Here is a 21,509-nt window from a genome sequence, read left to right as displayed (position 1 = left end):
TCAGTCATTGGACAATTGTCCCATAAATTTGAGGTGTGACAGGTAAAAGCTTAGCCTGGGCGGACACTCTGACTGGGCATTTCTGCTACAATGAAAAAAGTTGTACCTGGAAATTTGTGGCCAAATATGGAACAAGTTATTTCATTAACTGCCACACAATACTACGCAGAAAAGCTTTGTTATCAGTTTCATTTTTATTTCATTTCTGAGAAATAGTTTTATCATGCGCAATGCATCGTCTCAAATGTCACGTCAAATTGTAAAACACACCACATCAGTGCCACTATTCTGGCTACGTGTTAATTTACGCTTGCAGTGGCGTCACAAGAGATTGTGAAGCCCCATTTAGTCTGAATTATGTTCTTCTGAAATACTACTAAAAAATGAGGTCTTATTTTGTTGTTTGTTATCTGCAAGTGTTGTGGAATTAATTTTTAGTCGTATTTGGCCCGAGTAAATATTATGCAAATTGAATACACAGCCCAAATTCTCAGGTTCTGTTTATCAACTCTAACTGAATGCATTTTCTATTAAAACTTTAGAACCACTAAAACATAACCAAATGTTTTTCTAGTCAGTGTGATCAAAAATCGGCTTTATAGCTCTTCATAGTTTTTTTTTTTACTTCCCTGGTTCAAATACAGTTTCCGTACCAGACATGTTTTGTAAAAAGTATGAATGTACAAATTAGTCACGCTTTGTAGTCACAACCACTTCAGATTCCAATTTCATCTATTATTCAATTGACCCCAAAGAAAATTTGCAGGAGAAACAGCTTGCTTTCAGAAAAAGTCAAAGAAATCATTTCAGCCAATATCAAGTCTTTGAATGTTATTGTGTTTTTATACTAACAAGCTATTCACACGGGAGATTGTTTCATCGCTTTTCACGGGAAAATACGGAATACACGTGTGATCAATGAGTGAAGGTAAACTAGGGATACAAACGTTTGTAAATTTGTCAATTTTCAACAGGTAAAATAATACCTGACTTAATGTAAAGGTCTCCTTTCTGGTGCTAGCATCGATTTTACAATCAGTTGACTTTACTTTTGAGCCATTCGCATTTGCAACCAAAATTTTGGCAAAGGGAGTACAACGAAATACCAAAATGTCTCAAATGTATCTTATTTTTAATTTCTAATAACAAGAAAAAAATTTTGTCCGACCAGACTGGCTTTTTGTCAGGTCAAAAGTTGTCCTTGGCCTGACAAATGACCTGCTTATAGCCAAAATTATTTGCAGGCTTGTTCATGGGTGAACGGTTGGACAATAACTTTATATCCATGGCATGAGTGCAATATCCAGCCGACAGCAACGAATGAGATGTAACACAAAGACAGACAGCTGGTTAATCCAGATGATATGTGTGGCCTGTCTTTGTGACAGTCAGCTAGAACATATAAGTAAATCAAACAAAATGTATTGATGGCTTGTTTTGATAACCAGGTGATATATGTAAAGTGCTTGTGAAACAGCCAGCCGGTTATATCAATTAATGAAATTGCGCCTGGATGAACTACTGGATAGTCAGTTGATATCTGTGCCCAATATGTACTGTGTGTTGAATACCCAAAACAGGTTGATAATCAGGCGGTAACCTCACCTATGACCTTCTGGACACAAAACACAATATCTAGCACCAGCTGAGTGGCTATATGTTCCATTAGGACATTCTTCAGGTGCCTCCATTCCAACACTTGGACACCTGAAGCCTGCATCACATATTTTACAATCACTCAGGCCTTCTATATCTGAATAAGTCCCATTAGCACACAGATGGTATGTTGGAAGTCCTTTCGTTGGGCAGAAAGCTCCTTTTGGACAAGGCTGACATTTGATACTCCCAGTGGCTGCATATGAGCCAGCTGAGCATTCTACGGGTTGAGTTTTGTTTGGACAACTGAAATCACAAGGCAGGAAATTATAATGCTGCATGGATCCAATGTCACTATATACACATATACTTAAACACCTGAATCAAATTGATGAATGAATAAGTCATGAATACAACAATTCATGGATGAATGCTTGGACACTAAGGGTATATCTGGAACAAGAGTGTGAAGTATACAGCCAATATCCACAAATAAATTAAATGGATGACACATGGACCGTTCAGTAACCAGGTGATATCTACAGTAAATTAAAGTAAAATACTGCAAATATCTACATGAATGAATGACTGAAATGGACCACATAGATAGACTGTTGAATAGCCAGGTGGTGTCTGTAGTCCATCTGTAACTGCCAGCTTATATCCATGAGTAAATGTCTGATGAATGGAACAATGCACGGGTGAATGGTTAGACAATCGGTTTATATCCGTGGCATGAGAGTGCAATGTACAACCAATGTATACCAATGAATGAAATGAACCACATAGACAGATGGCTGGATAATCAGGATGATATCTGTGGCCTGGTTTTGTGGCAGTCAGTCAGAATGTATCAGTAAATAAAACAACACGTATGGATGGCTTGGTTTGTTAACCAGATGATATCTGTAGCTGATTATATCAATAAATGGAGTCATGAATGGATGAATTGATGAATGATCAGTTGATATCTGTGGCCAATACGTGCTGATACCCAAAACCTCACCTATGACCTTCTGGACACAAAACACAATTTTGAGCCCCTGTTGATTCGCTATATGTTCCATTAGGGCATTCTTCAGGTGCCTCCATTCCAACACTTGGACACCTGAAGCCTGCATCACATGTTTTACAATCACTCAGGCCTTCTATATCTGAATAAGTTCCATTAGCACAGAGATGGTATGTTGATTGTCCTTTTGTTGGGCAGAAAGCTCCTTTTGGACAAGGCTGACATTTGATACTCCCAGTGGCTGCATAAGAGCCAGCTAAGCATTCTACAAGTTGTGTTTTGTTTGGACAACTGAAATCACAAGGCAGAAAATTATAAAACTGTGTGGATCCAATGTTACTATCAGTAAATGAATGAATGTCTCGTGGATATAACAATTTGTGGATGAATAGTTGGACAATCAGGATGTTTCTGGAACAGGAGTGTAAAGCATACAGCCAATATGCATGAATGAATGACATGGTCCACACATGGACTGTTGAATAATCAGGTGATATCTGCAGCATAATCATGTACCATACTGTGAATATCTACATGAATAAATGAACAAATGAAATGGGCCGCATGGATAGACTGTTCAATAACCAAATGATGTCTGTAGTCCGTCTGTTTACCTGCCAGCTAATACTCATGAGAAAATGTCTGATGAATAGAACAATGCATAGGTGAACAGTAGGACAATCTGTTTATATGTGCAGCATGAGAGTGCAATGTACAGCTAGTGTATCCCAATGAATGAAATGTACCACATACACAGACAGCTGGATAATTGGGATGATATGTGGCATGGCTTTGTGCCAGGCAGTCAGTATGACCAAATCTCACAACACGTATAGATGGCTTGGTTTGATAACCAGGTGACATTTGTAGCCTGTCTGTGAAACATCAGCCAATTATATCAATGAATGGAATCATGCATGGATGAATTGATGAATGATCAGTCGATATCTGTGGGCAATACATGTATGTACTAATACCCAAAACCTCACCTATGACCTTCTGGACACAAAACACAATATCGAGCACCAGTTGAGTCGCTATATGTTCCATTAGGGCATTCTTCAGGTGCCTCCATTCCAACACTTGGACACCTAAAGCCTGCATCACATGTTTTACAATTGCTCAGGCCTTCTATATCTGAATAAGTTCCATTAGCACAGAGATGGTATGTTGGTAGTCCTTTTGTTGGACAGAATGCTCCTTTTGGACAAGGCTGACATTTGATACTCCCAGTGGTTGCATACGAGCCAGCTGAGCATTCTACAGGCTGTGTTTTGTTCATGCAGCTGAAATCACAAGGCAGGAAATTATAAATTTGTATGGATCGAATGTTACTATAAGTCACGTTCTTGGACCACTTGAAACTTATTCCTGAATGAATGTCACATGAATAGGACAATTTGCAGATGAATGCTTGGACAATCAGGATACATCTGGAACAAGACTGTATAACATACAGCCAATATGCACCAATAAGGGAAACGGACTACATGTAACAAGGTGATATCCGCAGCATATTCATGTAGCATCCTGCCACAACCAATGAATGAATGAAAATTACCACATGGATGGACTGTTGGATAACCAGGTGATGTCTGTAGTCTGTCTGTGTAACAGCCAGTTAATACTCATGAATGTCTGATGAATGGAAGAAAGTATGGATGAACACTTTGTAACATGCAGCCAATACAAATGAATGATTGAATGAATGAATGAAAAGTACCACATGGAGGGACTGTTGGATAACCAGGTGATGTCTGCAGTCTGTCTGTGTAACTGCCAGCCAATATTCATAGGAAGATGAATGAAACGACTCATGAATGAGCAGTTGGAAAATCGTGAAGGTTATATCTGCAGCACAGGTGTGTAACATCCACTCAGTATATATGATTGAATGAAATGTACAACAAAAAATGGATGGCTGGATAATCAGGGTGATATCCGTGATCTGTCTTTGCGGCAGCCAGCCAATACGTATGAATAAATGAAACAACACATATGGATGGCTTGTCTGAAACCCAGGTGATATACGAATGAATAATGTAAATGAATGAAACCCTGCATGGATGATCAAGTGATATCTGTAGCCAATGTGTACTAATATCCGAAATGGGTTGGTAATTAAGTTGTAACCTCACCTATGACCTTCTGGACACAAAACACAATATCTAGCACCAGTTGAGTTGCTATATGTTCCATTAGGGCATTCTTCAGGTGCCTCCATTCCAACACTTGGACACCTGAAGCCTGCATCACATATTTTACAATCACTCAGGCCTTCTATATCTGAATAAGTTCCATTCGCACAGAGATGGTATGTTGGTAGTCCTTTTGCAGGGCAGAAAGCTCCTTTTGGACAAGGCTGACATTCAGTGCTCCCTGCCACAGCATATGAGCCAGCTAAGCATTCCACAGGGTGTGTCTTGTTTAGACAACTGAAATTGCCAGGCACGAGTTAAAGACAAAAACATACAATTTGTACGGCTGTTTGGACATAAAAGGTGCCTGATAGTGCAGTGGCACATACAATAGTGCAAAATGTACAGAATCACCAGGAAGATGCATGACATGATGGCTGAAGTGTGATTGCAGTGGTGCTTGATCAGTGCAGTTGCAGATTTATTAGTGTTAATGTAGGATCCTCAAAACTGACTTCTGATGGTGTGAAGATTGTAGTGCAGTTAAAGAGTGAACAAGTTTTCCACATTCTGTGCCAGTGTGTTCATTCTGTTACTGTTAATTGTTAGCCAGTACTACATTTCTAGAAACATTACACTGTACATGTAGTGTCAATAGGCCAATTTCAAAATATTAAAATTCTAACTTGGCTCTGAGGCCCAAGGAAATAAAACAAAAGAAATTGCATCAAGGATGAGGGATGAATAATTACATTCTTTTAGTTTATTCCTCTAAGCCTCGGAGCCAAGTTAGAATTTTAATACATCAAAATTAGCGTATGAGTGAGTCATATTAAGTGTTACAAGTAAATTTAACTATTGATAACGTAATTATTTTGTCTAACTGTTAAACTAGCTAGTGTGTTGAATGGAAATATATATATAAGGAACATAACTATTTTAAATTACTTTTGTAATATCAAACAACAGCTGATTTTAGGTCAGCCAGTCATATGGTGCACTGAATGAACAGGAACTGGACATTTTTATAAACTGGGCACAAAACCCTCACCTATGACCTTCTGGACACAAGACACAATATCTAGAACCAATTGTGCTGCTATATGTCCCATTAGGGCATTCTTCAGGGGCCTCCATTCCAACACTTGGACACCTGAAGCCTGCATCACACAGTTTACAATCATGCAGCCTTTCCTCATCTGAATAAGTTCCATTAGCACAGAGATGGTACATTGGAAGTCCTTTGATTGGGCAGAAAGCTCCTTTTGGACAAGGCTGACATTCAGTGCTCCCTGCTGTGGCATATGAGCCAGCTAAGCATTCCACAGGGTGTGTCAGATTGTTTAGACAGCTAAAATTGTCAGGCAGGAATTAAAGACAAAAAAAATACAAATTATCTGAACATCTCTGTTTGGACATACAAGGTGACTGATAGTGCAGTGGCACATACAATAGTGTGCAGTGTATAGAATCAGTGAGACAATGGATGACATGAAGGCTGTCGTGCAGTTGCAGGTGTAATGTAGTTAGTGATCAGTGCAGTTGCCAATTCATCACTGATACTGCAGGATTTGCTTGTCAACTGCTCAACATTGAAAGAGCCAGACTGATGGCATGAAGGTTGAAGTGAAGTGAAAGGTGATCAAACGTACATTCTACATTCTGTCCCAGTGTATTGATTGTGTTATTGCTTTCTATGTGGTGCTTGATCAGTGCAGTTGCAGAGTCATCTAACAGTGTTAATGGAAGATCCTCAACTGACCAACATTGAAAGTGCCAGACGGATGGTGTGAAGGTTGAAGTGCAGTGAAAGGTGATCAAACGTACGTTCTACATTCTGTCCCAGTGTGTTGATTGAGTTATTGCTTTCTATGTGGTGCTTGATCAGTGCAGTTGCAGATTCATCTAATAGTGTTAATGGACGATCCTCAACTGACCAAGAATGAATGTGCCAGATGGATGGAGTGAAGGTTGAAGTGCAGTGAAAGGTGATCAAACGTATGTTCTATATTCTGTGCGAATGTATTCACTGAGTTACTGCTTTCTTTGTGGTGCTTGATCAGTGCAGTCGCAGATTCATCTAATAGTGTTAATGGATGATACTCAACTGACCAACATTGAAAGAGCCAGACCGATGGCATGAAGGATGGAGTGCGGTGAAAGGTCAACAATTGTACATTCTACATTCTGTCTGAGTGTATTCATTGAGTAATAATATTGCTTTCCATGTGGTGCTTGTTCAGTGCAGTTGCAATTCATCTAACAGTGTTAATGGACTATCCTCAACTGACCAACATTGAAAGAGCCAGACGGATGGAGTGAAAGTTGTAAAGCAGTTACAGGTTTACAAATGATCTTCACTCTGTGCCAGTGCATTAATTCAGTTACTGTTTATTATTAATACAGCACCACTTCATGATTTCCAAAAGTACACTGTTCATGTAGTAGCAATTATATGAATGCACAATAATATATGCATAATATAATTATAATAATTACAATATGTATACAGGTAAAGTATGTATGTAGATGTATAAGAAATGTTAGTAGCTATCCTTTTAAGCATTAGTACAACATCTGATTTTGTATCAGCCAGCCATTACAGGTATGTTGAGTGAAGAGGAACTGGAAATGTTGATAAACCTCACCTATGACCTTCTGGACACAGAACACAATATCGAGCGCCAGTTGTGTTGCTATATCTTCCATTAGGGCATTCTTCTGGTGCTTCCATCCCAACGCTTGGACACCTGAAGCCTGCATCACACAGTTTACAATCATTCAGGCCTTCTATATCTGAATAAGTTCCATTAGCACAGAGATGGTACGTAGTTAGTCCTTTCATTGGGCAGAAAGTTCCTTTTGGACATGGCTGACATTCAAGGCTTCCTTCTGCAGCAAATGAACCATCCAAGCATTCCACAGGTGTTGTTTTATTTGGACAACTGAAATTGCCAGGTAGGATGATCAGAACAAACACAATTCAATTTCAATCTCCCTGTCTTCGACATACTTGGTGCTTGATCAGTGCAGGTATGGTGCAGATTTGTTTAATAGTGCTTAGTGCAGGTCCACAAAGCCAGTGTTTCACAGTGAAGGCCACACGTTGAGCGCAGTTACAAACTCTCTGTCTTGTGTTAGATTGTTGCTATTAGTGCAGTTTAACTTATAAATGTTTATTTAGGTGCATTCTGTCAGTAATTACATGTATTTGAGATTGTGCATCTTTAAAATTATCATGAGATGTTACATGTATAATTATATCACAACACAAGTTTCCCTGTTTGTTATACATGCTGCTTAAAATGCTACATACAAGGTGTTTATAAAGTGCGTTTATTGGTGTAGTTTAACTTACAAATTAAATGCATTACGTAGATTTTGTCAGTAATTATTTGAGATTGTACATCTTTAAAACTATCTTAAGATGTAGCACATATATATCACCACACAAGGTTACATGTACCTGTTATACATGCTGCCTAAAGTGAAAGTACAAGGTGTTTATAAAGTGCGAGGTGGATCTTTTGCTAGAGACCACGATTTTAACAGCTCTGAAAAAGAACCAACATGACATCCCTCCAGAACTCTTACCTGTACCCTGCTGGGCAAATGGTACACTGTGAAGATCCAAGGTAGCTAAATGTCCCATTTTCACAGGACACTGGAGAAGTAGCAGGATTAGGACACTTAAATCCTGCAGGACACTGAAGACATTCATCATGTCCCTCTGAATCTGTGTATGTTCCATTACGACAAGGGATGTGAGTAGAAAGCTCAGCTGAGGGGCAGTGTGATCCAGCTGGACACCGACGGCAATCCAGACTTCCTCCTGGTCCATATGTTTTACTTTGACATGGCAGAGGGTCTGAATCTTTGTAAGGACACCTATGATAGAGAAAGTGCATTCAAAGGAGAGTTTTGCTTCCTCCTCATCTCAGTTGTTTCCACCTGTAAGCAGTAACCCTATTCACAGAGAAGCTGGTTGCATCTGAACAGATAATGAACAGTTTTCCTCAGTCACAGAACAGCTTTGATTCTCTGTTTAAAAAAAAATCTTCTGTCTTTCCTTATAAGAACTAAATAATTGTTTTTCCTTCTTATTTGAAGGTCACATGCATGTAGAAGTATATGTTCTACACCAGAAAAAAGAATTTGAGTAATTTTGGTGAGGAAATTAATTTAAAATTAATATGAAATTAATATGAAATTTATTAAAAACTGACACACATTCATTTGGCATAGAGCACTCTTGGGAAAAACCTTTTTTCATAAATTCCTATTTTGACAAGATTAAACCTCTAGTACTCGAAGAAAATTCCCAGACCCTACCAACTAGAGGCAGCCCTGGCCTGCTAGCTGCTATGGAAAGAATTACCTGGGCAGAACATAATCAGTACCTGAATCCTGGAGGGCACACCGTGCAATTGGCAACGTTCCCTTTACTGTATGTTCCATTTTCACAAAGGACAGGAGATTCTGCTGGGTTTTGACAAAAGTAACCAGCTGGACATTCCAAACACTGAGATAGTGATGTCACATTGGCATATGAGCCCGGAGAACAAGGCACATGTTTTTCGGAGCTGTTGGATGGACAGTGTGAGCCAATAGGACATTCTTGACATTCTATGCTTCCTGATGGTGCAAAGGATCCTTTTAAGCATGCAACTGGATCAGCTGATTTGTCTGTGCATCTAAGGAAGAAACACATTTTATCATGATTAATTCAAGACTAGTCCTTGCCTAAGTGTCATTGAATACATGTATACAATATTCCACCCTGTATACAAAAGATTGTGGTTTTGGCCCTAAAAGAACTCAACTTGTCTTTAAAATTTCACAAGCTCACGAAAACAGACATCTGTCTTTCACAGTTTCTCCACAGGACACTTACATGTAGTGAACAATTTTTTTTTCTATCAGCATGCTGGACACATCAGCCTGGCTAGTAAATGGCCAAGCATACCACATATTTCCAGTAGCTTAGCAATTAGAGCATCTCAGCAATATGCTAAACAGCTGTAGTCGGGACTTCCATACTTGTGATGAAAGAAATTGGATCCTTCCTGTACAAAATCTCAATGTAAACTTGAAGTATTATAGTCTCTTTTACCCAGAGCAAATATATTCAAATGAAATCTTAAAAGTTGTTGTCACTGACTTAAAAATCTTAAAATAGTCGTTTTCATTTCATCACTGAAGAAGGTTATAGTATTTTAGCCTCATTCGTGACAAGAATGGCTTGGAGACTTTAAGAAAAGCCAGAAACTTCGAAAGGGAAACGCTAGTGATCACAAGATTCAAGAACCACCTGAACTTCAACCACAGACTCAAGGATAACAGAGTTCTTCCAAAACGTCGTTTCAACCTTCCTATTAAATGTAAAGAAGGGTTAACGGCGTCAGAGGCTTTGTTACTTTGCCATATTTTCAAGGAATCTCTGAAAAAATTGCAAGAACTTTGGGACAATTCGACGTAAATGTTGCTCATAAACCCATCAAGACAGTTGGCTCGATCCTGAAGAAACCGAAGGACAAATTTGATCAAGACCTGTCAACTGGTGTTGTGTATAAAATCAATTGTAAAAACTGTGAAAAACTTTACATCGGTCAAATATCCAGAGCACTGAGATCCAGAACAAAAGAACACAAAAGAGCCATCCTCACATGTGACAAGAACTCTCTTTTGGCGCAACACTGTATGAAAAACAACCACGAATTTGATTTTAATAAGGTCAAGGTCATAGACTGCTGTCCGTTGTGGTCGCGTAGATTGCTCTTGAAAGCGTGGCATTCCATTCGCAAACCGAACTCAATTAATGACCACACGCATATTCCAGACATTTACAAAATGCTAAATTAATCCCTAGCGAGTTCCTCACATTCTTATAAACATCTCATTTCCATTTAGACACTGTTAACATTCATTTCATCACATAAGAAGGTTACAGTATTTTAGCCGAAATGTCTATTTTAAGATTTTTAAGTCAGTGACAACAACTTTTAACATTTTATTACTATGCCTGACTACAACTACAGTATTTTTATATTCGAATGAGTTTTTGTGTAGCTAGCGTTCTCTCACAGTCTCCCTGTACCAAGGTCCTAGCTGTCCATTATGCTGATGTGGTCATCAAGGAAAAACATCAACTTGATAAACAGTTGAACCCCCAATAAGCAACCACTTAAGCTTGACATATCGGGTGGTCACCTACGGGAGGTGATCACTTAAGAGAGCTTAGACCATATTGGGTCTAAATTTTGGCTCATTAGCATATGGTAATTGCAGACTTGACTTAACCCATGTTTAAACTGTTCTACTCATATGAAAAGTCAATTTCAAGAAAAAATCCGGTACTTCCCATTGAGAAATTTCTGTCTCTTGTATTACCCAAGAATGCAATAAAGTTACAACACATTATCATTCAATTTACAGTCTATTATTTGTCAAGTGGTTGCTTATAGGAGGTTAAAAACAAAAGAAAATTGGTTGCTGAGGAGAGGAGGTTGTTCACAAGAGGTGCTCGCCAACAGAGGTTCGACTGTTTTACTAAGCAACACTCTTCTCACACCTTGCCCATAATCTCAAAATGTGACATAACTTAACAGCAAAAATCACTCTACAGTACCAGTCAAAGGCATTGCAGCACCTACAAGTGCGTAAAATGTGTATAGTCTGCGTGTAGTATTCATGGACACTGCATGTAAGGTGCGTGTGAAGTGCGTGTAATTACACCCGTGTAAATTTACTCATCTGGTAGTTACACGCATTTGCGTGTAATTTAACCTGTATGCATTTAATTTAATTGGAAGAAGAAACCTTTGTTATGCATACACGCATTTGTGTGTATTTTGCAAAACAAAAAGCCACTACTAACTTGTATTCCCGATACACATGACTCTCAATGTTCACAACAAAATGTAAATCTAAAAGCGAACAAGCATTGCTAACTAAGTGGACTAGCTCGAGCACCTATCAAACAAATACTATTTCTTAATCTGTAGCAGCGTGCACTTCTGCTTAACATTAAAGATCTCTGAGCTTTCATTTATGTTAGAACACGTACAATGTACGTCGCAAAGTAATGTCTACCCACGCACGAAATGTCATTTCAACTCCTGTTATTTCAGTAACAATGAAATAGGGATTCAAACAGAAACTCACAGACTCTCTCTTAATCTTAAACGGCAAAAAATCGAAGCTTTTTCTGAACAAAAGTTAAGCATGTGTTAATTTCAATTCATCAGATTCGTGTGCAACCTTCTGGCTACAACCCGCAATGTTTACAACCGGTTCGTTCAATTATTCAGCAAATTCGACAAATTTTGCTAGAACAACTACTTTTAAAAACACTTATTTTAATAGAATTGTGGAGATGTGGAATTCGATACCCTTAGATATTACGTTATCTCCTAGTTGTGCAGTTTTTAAGTCGGGAATGAAGAAGTTTTTAAGTGAGGAATGAATATTTGATTTAATTTTTTTTTCTTGATTGTCATTACACGATTATTTATCTAGATTAGCTACATGGTGATCTGTCTCGCATGGAGTGTTCCACTCTTTTACAGATTATCTTTCTGGTTTTGCCAGTTTGTGTACGCCTTTAGACTTAGATTTAATTGCCATTAAAATTGTAATAAAAGTAAATTACAATACATTTGACTGCCGATAAGCTAGATTCGAGAAAAACATTCAGATTTTCATCCGTGGGTTAAGTCCGGTTGACAGATCGTTGCATGTCTGTATATGTATACGCGTGTGGAATAAAATGAAGTAGTAACAACAAACAACTTTCACACTGCACAAGATTTTCACCTGCGTAGATTTTGGTGACATGCTAGGCAATGCTATTCATGAAACAGATCAAATTTCATTTTTATCAGATCAAAACAATATGTTATCAGATAGAGAACATTTGCTTCTGAGTATTATTAATGACGAATCTTCAAATGCTTCAGTTTAAACTTAAAGAAGGATAACTGATGTTTACAAATCAACTGAAAAATCCCAACCGAAACATTGTATTTGCTGTTATTTCGTGTCCGTCGAGCCTCAGTTTGTCAGTCGCTGATGCCCTTGTTGTTTCTCAGGAAAAGAAAAAAACACGTCATGAAAACCTTGTGAACACCAGTAAACTCCAAATACTTCGGAGTACAAAATATTTTTATTGAATCTTCAGATTGATTTAAAGTACACTGATTGCTGTAATTTTGAAATTAAAATTGACATTATATGTTTATGTTCTGTTATCTTAGTGAATCCTAGCACACCTGCCAGTCGCTGGCTCCTCTTGTTGAAACTACAACAGAAAAAATACTTTTACTGTAAAGCGGTAAGCCAGTTTAGGGAAACTGGTTGATTCTATCGGAAACGTTTGATGACCAGAAGCAAGAAGGTGAAAGACGAAACTGCATCGTAGTGCAGTGCAGTACAGTAAATGTTACACAGTAAATGTTTTGTTCTCGTTACACGCACTTTTAATATTTCATTCTCATAACACGCGCTTAATGAGTTCCAGTTGAACGACTGCGATTAATTTTACACGTAGTATCACGTCTCCTGCGCGTAATTACACGCATGTAATTACATGCATTTTCGTGTATTTGTGTGTAAGGTGCGTCTAAGGTGTGTGGACACTGTGTGTAATGTGCGTGTAGTACGCACGCTTCACATGCGTGTAATGCTGCAGTCCCTTTGACCGGTACTGTAGAATTTAACTTGGATAGACTTGTTATTCCAGATACCAGCCTTGTAATGTTTAACTGTACCAACTGTTAGCTTAGATTGTTTTCAAACCAAAAACAATTCCAGACAAGTAAAATGACTTCTCACCTGTGTCCACTTGGACATTCTATACAGTGGGTGGCTCCAGCCTTACTGTACGTCCCATTCTCACACTCTACTGGTCCCACAGCAGGATTGGGACACTTTGAACCAGCAGGGCACTCAGTACAGCTAGTGGCATTCTCCACAACTGAGAAAGAACCGTTTGCACAAGGAAGGTGGAAAGAAAGCTTTTCAGATGGACATTGTGAGCCAATTGGACATGAATAGCAGTAGGTGCTCTTGGCTGGAGCAAAACTGCCATTTCTGCATGGACTAGGGTCCTCTGAGTTCACAGGACAGCTAAAAAATAATTACAAGAAAAAAAAAAGGAACAATGAGTCATGACATTTTTACTCAGCCCCTTTAAAATAATAGCGGAGCTCAGGAAGCCCGAAGGTCTGCCAAGCGGAGCACCATAACTATAATAAGAACTGAACCACATGCATGCATACATGTAGCAATAGAAAACCAAGCAACTTTTTTTTCATGGTCAGCATGGCTAGCAGCATGGATAGCGGGCATGTGCACCCACGATGACAAAAACGATGATGTCCCACAACATGGCTCCCATACTCCAACTAATAGGACGATCAAGGCATGCAGTCTTGGTATACAGTATGTATCTTGAATATTGGACATTCATCTTATGGTCAAGTAACACCTGGCAAAACAAGGTATCTGCTGACCAGTATCACATGACCATATCACAGGCTCAGGTTTAGAGCTCATTGGAGACAACTATTTTTTTTAAAGTTAACCTCTGCCCAGGTACTGGTTTTCAATTGGATTGAAGACTCAAGCCAGGTTAACTTATTGAAATCAGGGGCTCCACTTTTAGGCTTGGCTAAATGTATATATTACAATTAGTAAAACTTTTCCATTTGCTGTAGCAATATACCAGTACTCACCTATGACCTTCAGGACACACCAAACAATCTGCCTGCCCACCCATACTATAGGTCCCACTGGGGCAGTCCTCTGGTGATTGGGCTGGATTTGGACACTTCTGACCAGCTGGACAGCTCTGACAGCTTGTTTGATTCACACTGTCTGTATAAGTGCCACTGACACAAGGAATGTATTCTGCAAGCCCTGCAGATGGGCAGTGAGATCCTTTTGGACACGACAGACACTGCAGGCTTCCTGATGGTGCATAAGTTCCACTTGAACACTGTGATGGATCTGCACTTGGATCAGCACAGCTGAAACATATTAAATTAACCAAGTGAGTTGACAAAAATTATTCTTAACATTTTAGACTTGCAATAAATGGCTAAGTCTTATTTAATACAATCAAAGCATAAATTGTCCCTACTGAATCCCAAAATTTCTTTTTGTTACTGACCATAATGAACATAAATTTTCATGGCAGGCACATCAAGACAATGAAGTATCTGTTGTGTGAGATGCAGTCAGACATTTTATTATATGGCTAGCTCTGCAAGTGGCTACCCAAGTGGGCAAGAAAATAGTACTAGATTATAACTAACCTGTGGCCACCTGGACACTCGGTACAGACAGTTGACCCATTCTTACTGTATGTCCCATTCTCACAGGGCTGCTCTCCTTGAGATGCAAAAGGACAGAAGTTTCCTGCTGTGCAGAGCTGGCATTCTGTTTGTCCCACAGTGTTAGTGTAAGTACCATTAAAACATGGTAAAGGACTTGCTAATGGTACATTTGGGCAATAAAATCCTTTGTCACACTCTAAACAATTAGTTTTTCCAGCAGCTGCATATTCCCCAGCATTACATCTCACTGGCTCGATAGTTTTGTTCAAGCATCTAATGGTAAAGGAACAAGGTTTGCATTTGTCAAAAACAGGTTTTATATTTAGGTTGTCTTAGTTTATAATTGTACTTTCAAGTCTTCTTAAAAATACATTTTTCACTACAGGAGGCAGTCTGATCATGGTAAGACAACTGGAGGATAGTACATCCCCTTGTGTCCTGTTCTTTGACAAGGTAGAGTACCCCACCATGCTTCCCCTATCTTGGACACTGCATGCTTATATTCCATTCAAGAAAGAGAAAACATGTAGCGTGTTTCTATTGAGTGTAAATTTACTAGCGTTCTATCAAGAACGTCGTTCTTTGATTGGCTACAATCAGTGACACACTCCGCTATCGCCTCGTGTGCCACTTTTTTGTTCTTACCACATTTTGACGTCATCTGTGATCTATTACTGAACAGACGCACGGCAACATGGAATCTATTTGTTTTATATAATAACGAAACAAACTACTACCGATAAAGCTTTTTTTTATTTCAAAATCTTTCAACATAACTCGAAAGCCGGCCTTTGCCCACTTTGGCGAACACGAAAAAAGCCATTTGACGTAATCTATTGTCTATACAAATTGAAGCAAAAAAGGAAACAACTTCTTTTCTTTGATCATCAAAATGTAAATTCTCTTTGCCCATGCCATCATTACATCAACAGCTTGTGCTTGTTCTGTGTTTCTATGGCGTTTTAGTATAAATATACTAGCGTTCTATCACGAACGTCGTTCTCTGATTAGCTACACTATTCACTATCTATTTTGTGATAGATAGTGAGTCGCATAGCAGCGTGCACTTGTTAACAAAATGACAGCCGCCTCTTGGCGTTTTTGAGATGTCTGTGAAGAGTATTTAGATAAAGTTTTGAACGACTAGTAGATCTATACTAAAACAATTAGATTATTCGCTCTCGATTTCTATACATGATAGTTGACTCGGGCTGCACCCTCATCAACTATCACGCAATAGAAATCTCGAGCACATAATCTAACTGCTTAATAGAAACAGTTTTTAACCAGTTTTTTTTCTTAGACAAAAACTCCGTAAATGAAAGAGCACCCTTCCCAAGGGTTTACGTGTCACTGGTTGCCTCCCTAGGGGGCAACGAACAATAATGTCCCAGCTTATGAAAATTCTGCGAATCACGCAAAATCATCATTCTCTGAAGAAGACCGCAGAAGGCGGTCAAAAATTTAGAGACAATTTTACTTTTTTAGATCTAAAGATTTTAAGGAAAACGACCAATTTTTTAAGTTTAAAAGACATGTTTCGACAGAACTTCTGTCATCTTCAGTTGAATGAATGATTACAAAGCAAGTTGAATAATAAGTACGCAAAAATGCTAATTAAGACAAATAGTAACAACAGAATGTGAAAGGGTGTAAATTAAAAGGATAATTTTAGATTTACATGGTGTAATTGCTGATTGAGGCAAGGTAGCTCTTTTTGAATATGGATAGCCTCCTTTATCTTGAGTTGAAAGCTGGTAGTGGCGTGATCTAAAATATGAAAGCAGTCTATTGAACATAATGAGTGACAACGTTCAGAATTCTGAAGATGTCTGAAGATGTGAGAGGCCCTATCAACGGCTAAGTGCTCACGTACACGTGTGGAAAAATGTTGGGAGGTTTCGCCGACATAACAGGCATTACAGCCCGCACATGTAAACTTATAAACCACACGTGAATGAAGCCCACCGGGGATAGGGTCTTTCACACCAAAAAGGTTACCTATCTTAAAGCTTTCAACTCAAGATAAAGGAGGCTATCCATATTCAAAAAGAGCTACCTTGCCTCAATCAGCAATTACACCATGTAAATCTAAAATTATCCTTTTAATTTACACCTTTTCACGTTCTGTTGTTACTATTTGTCTTAATTAGCATTTTTGCCTACTTATTATTCAACTTGCTTTGTAATCATTCATTCAACTGAAGATGACAGAAGTTCTGTCGAAACATGTCTTTTAAACTTAAAAAATTGGTCGTTTTCCTTAAAATCTTTACATGTCTGCTGCTATCTAGACCTTTTTTAGATCTGTTTTAAACGTTTTTTAAAGAACTATGAGCACAGATCGCTCCAACAGTTTTATTTAACCAATCAGCAAACATATTTTCTTTGGCTATTTCCTAAAAAAACAATAAGCACAGGTCACATTGATACCCCAAGCCCTTAAACATACACAGAAATACCTTTCACACTGGGAAATTTCTGGAGCCAGCAAAAATTGCCTTTAAGTATTACTGAACATTAGTCACACTTACTGATGTCCCGGTGGACAGACAGTGCACTCTGCTGCTCCGTCGAGACTGTAGCTTCCATTAGCACATGTTTGACATGATGTTCCATTATATGAAAATGTTCCTGCCCCACAAGGGGAACATTGTGTTTGCAAACCATCTGGTTCATAACCTCCAGGACAGTACTAATAAAAAAATTAATTTCAAAGGATTCAACATGCTGAATACGTTATTATTGTTCAAGAATTTTTAAAGAATCATTTCAAGTTAGTTTTGGCCCGGATGTATTGTGAGCATTTGAAAACAATAGAAATGCTGCTATTTGCATGTAAACCAAAACAATAACAGACTCACAATAGGCAGAGTGGTCAGTACTGGGCCTTTAAAATAATATTACTAACAGTGATCCCATATTAACCAGAACCCACACTAAACAGACACCCTCTATTAAGTGGACACCAGCTTGAGTCCCTAAATTTTCTTCCCACATTTACTGTAAAATAAACCTGCGTTCAACAGACACAGGTCTCTGTTAAGCAGGCGCGGACGCCAATATTAAGCCATTTTGTTGTACAAAACCTGCAAAATGCAGACACTTCAAGGGCTTTTTGCTTCTAAAAGCTCAGCTCAGACTCGTTTAACATTGTTCAGCCATGTCCTTTTAAAGCTAAGTAGATTATTTCAGATTGATGCATTTACTGACTGAACATTGTTCTATATGCATGCAGACTTTGATCTTACACTGTGTTACACTGAGTTGCAAAAGGTTAATAATTAACTATTACTGCACAATATATTACAACCTGTTTAGAGCAGACACCCTGCATTAAGTGGACACTAGTGAGTGTCCCAAGGATGTCTGCTTAATACAGGTTTCACTGTATATCGATAACAATAAAAACCATGAGTGTAATAAGGGATGGCATTACTTTTTGATGTTGCTGATAGTGTGCAGTTATTGGTGACCAGCAATTGTATAGTGATGGACAGAAATCACTAAAACCAAAACGAAGAAATGTACCTGAGGTTGCTGTGAAGGATCTAAGCACACCTTGCCACTGGGACATGAATGGCAAATTCCTTCTCCATAATTCGAATAGGTTCCAGCTGCACACAGGGTGACATTCCCAGATAAAGAGGTGCAGTCATAACCAGCAGGACAGGGAGAGCACGATATTGACCCTGCTGTGCTGTTTGATCCTGACTCGCAAACCTGTTAAACAACCACACAACAAATTCAACGCTAACCAAATTCAAAGCCAACCAAAATGGTACCATTTGGTATATTTACCATATATATCCACATTTAACCATATCAGACCTGTCAGTGACACAATATCACAAGATAACAGGATCATAGACAATGTGTCTGATTGGCTTATTGCAAATTTAATTACCTCACCCTGACTGAGAAGGGTATTCGTTCTGCCTGTACAGATAACTGATTGCAAAAATTTCAAAGGTCACAATCTGAGTATTAAAGTGGCTTCTGAAATAGTGCATCTATCAGTGATGCTAACAAATTTAAATCACAGAGCATCAAGTTACTTTAACATCTAGCTGGCAGTATGAGGCAGGAGTTACAGTCAAAACTCCATTAACGGCCACCTGTCTATAAGGGCCACTGTTTTGTCCTCACAGACAGTTTAGATTCATTCTTATTTTAACCTCTCTACAATGACAACGGCCACTAAAGTGCATCCCTACTGCCAAAATAACCTCATCACAACAGCCAGTTAACTAACGACTCACTAACAATATATACCACAACCCATTCTTTACAGTAAATTAGGTCACAAATCTTATCTGTACCACACGTTGTTGGTCTCTGTTTCTGTTTGATTTTAGTTATATCAATATATTCTGATTGTGTTACGTATTTATATGCTTTGTAAGCAGTTTTTTAAAAATAGAAAAGTTGCACCTCAAAAACAATCAAGTGTTGTTTTACAACCTTACCACCCCATAACGGCCACCTCTCTACAACGGCAGCTTTCCTCTGTAACCAAGGTGGCCGTTGTGGAGAGGTTTGACTGTAAACTGATAATTCTACCTCTGAAGCTTTGATGAAATCGAATCTGTGTGAACAACTAAACCATCTTACCGAGCAGGCTGACGAATTCACCGAACCCGTGTTCGAGTTCTCGGTTCCCGCTGGACAGGGCTCTGGAGCTGTGTCGTTTCCCAGGCAGCTATATAACAGTCATAATATCGATCTACGTTAGTGAAATCTCCAGTGCAATTGAGATAAAAACAATATATTATACACCGACATAAGATCAAAGTATAAACAAGATAGCGTTTTTACAACGGAGGTTCCTGTTTTTTAATCGAATATAATCAACAATTAAGCTTGAGTTCGTACTTCCAGATGAGAATACCTTCAACTCTATTAGTCTATTATTAGGTTGTTGTGAATTAGAGTATAATCTATATGAATATTCGTAGCAAGGATTGTTACTTACAAGTGCCCGGCAGGACATCCAACGCATCCAGCATCAGAAAGCCAATATTGCCCCGCAGTGCAATTGCTTTTACTACAAGGACATTCGGTCTCGCAATCACAACGCGCTTGAGCGCTAACTAAATCTAGGAAAGAATGCAAAAATATTAAAACCAAAAGTTTAATAAGAATGTCTATTAAGAAAGAGCATAAAAGATGGCATGACGTTTTAATCTCACCGGTGTAGCTCAGAAGAATTAAGCTTAACCCAAACATTACGACGAAACTGGCCCGCAGTTTCCCGCTCCAAGATGCACTGCAGTTTAAAATGTATAAAATCCCCATATTTAAGGCTTCCTCTGTTTAATTCTTGAGTGAGGTAGAAGTGTCGAAGAAAAGTAATAACGTAGTCGATCAAGGCATTTGCTATGTGCAGAAATTCCAGCTGCACTCAGTAGAACGTGAGTGAATTGTCATGTTGTACGAGGAACTCCTCCAAACAACTCAGCTGGCATTCAAAACACACGAGTGCAAGTCACACATTTCCACACAATCCACGGTATCAAATCTATCTGTAAATAATGAAGTGACCTCCTTGAAATATGTGATAAAAAATTCCTCAATTAGAAGAATAAGTTCCACGGTGTTTTGTAATGAAAATTTGTCCTTTGCGCGAGATCACGTTGATTACTCCGTCGTGACGTCACGTCTAAGCTGTTGGCATGACAGCGAACGGTTTGTTTGTGACAAACTTTCCGCGACCTTCCACAGTTGTAACTTTCGATTGGCGTAGAACAGCAAAGAATCGTTAAAAGGTCGTTTGCATAACTGACACCATTGTTCTCTGAACAAAGTAAGTCAACGAACCTTGGGATCGTAAAGAAACAAACTTCTGTGTTCCTTAGAGATTCGGGAATTTCAGAGCGCCTGAATTCTGCCTCCAGGCAGCATTTGCGGTCAGTGTAAAATTTAGACTGCAGACTGCGGACTAACCCTTACCTTGACCTACTTCGTACTAACATGAAAACTATCATAACTCTCTAACTAAACTCTACCTCTAAAAACTAACCGCTAAGCTCGGCTAACTGTTAACCTATAAGTTAATTCGAGTCTGTAGTCTGTTATTTTAGTCTAAATTGAATCTCGGCAGGAGCCATACTCGGCCGTCTTTCTTGTTGCCTTAAAGTTCTGAAAGTATGAACGATCCCCGTTACTTTCGGCCGGATTTGATAGCTTTTCTTTATCGCTACATTCCGCAAAGGCTACGTTCAAGTATACTTTCAAGTAGTTAACGGGTTCCAAATTTTTCCTGACCATTTTAATAAAGTAATTGGAGGAAGATTTCAGTGTAGTACGGCAGGGGTCTGGGCACTCTGGGGGGTCTGAAGCTAAAGGTATGCACCTCCCATGACCGGATACATGGATACGAGTTCATAAAGTTCATAATATATTTTGTGCAAAGTAGATACGCGT

The 21,509-nt window shown here is 38.7% G+C and overlaps 1 protein-coding gene across 5 annotated transcripts in view; it reads right to left on the bottom strand.

The window, feature by feature from the left end:
• The window catches only part of LOC145491892 (uncharacterized), a 99,407-nt gene extending 78,680 nt beyond the window's left edge, over positions 1-20,727 (bottom strand). The window contains exons 1-16 of one of the 5 annotated variants that reach the window (XM_081471175.1): positions 20,276-20,727; positions 20,059-20,182; positions 19,698-19,785; positions 18,615-18,806; positions 17,618-17,778; positions 15,063-15,356; positions 14,481-14,774; positions 13,579-13,872; positions 9,147-9,440; positions 8,341-8,634; positions 7,395-7,691; positions 5,798-6,097; positions 4,747-5,043; positions 3,598-3,894; positions 2,603-2,899; positions 1,606-1,902 (exon numbers count right to left, since the gene is read on the bottom strand). In XM_081471175.1, coding sequence (XP_081327301.1) covers positions 1,606-1,902; positions 2,603-2,899; positions 3,598-3,894; positions 4,747-5,043; positions 5,798-6,097; positions 7,395-7,691; positions 8,341-8,634; positions 9,147-9,440; positions 13,579-13,872; positions 14,481-14,774; positions 15,063-15,356; positions 17,618-17,778; positions 18,615-18,806; positions 19,698-19,785; positions 20,059-20,182; positions 20,276-20,381 — 3,926 coding nt within the window. In that variant the 5' untranslated portion in view covers positions 20,382-20,727. The remainder of the gene's footprint in view (positions 1-1,605; positions 1,903-2,602; positions 2,900-3,597; positions 3,895-4,746; positions 5,044-5,797; positions 6,098-7,394; positions 7,692-8,340; positions 8,635-9,146; positions 9,441-13,578; positions 13,873-14,480; positions 14,775-15,062; positions 15,357-17,617; positions 17,779-18,614; positions 18,807-19,697; positions 19,786-20,058; positions 20,183-20,275) is intronic. The other 4 variants (XM_081471176.1, XM_081471177.1, XM_081471178.1 and 1 more) reach the window with 4 other exon arrangements.
• Between the last annotated feature and the right edge of the window lie 782 nt (positions 20,728-21,509).

This window comes from Orbicella franksi, chromosome 7 (genome assembly GCF_964199315.1).
Source record: "Orbicella franksi chromosome 7, jaOrbFran1.1, whole genome shotgun sequence".
In the NCBI taxonomy this organism is placed as follows: domain Eukaryota; kingdom Metazoa; phylum Cnidaria; class Anthozoa; order Scleractinia; family Merulinidae; genus Orbicella; species Orbicella franksi.
This window is presented reverse-complemented; position numbering and strand designations above follow the sequence as displayed.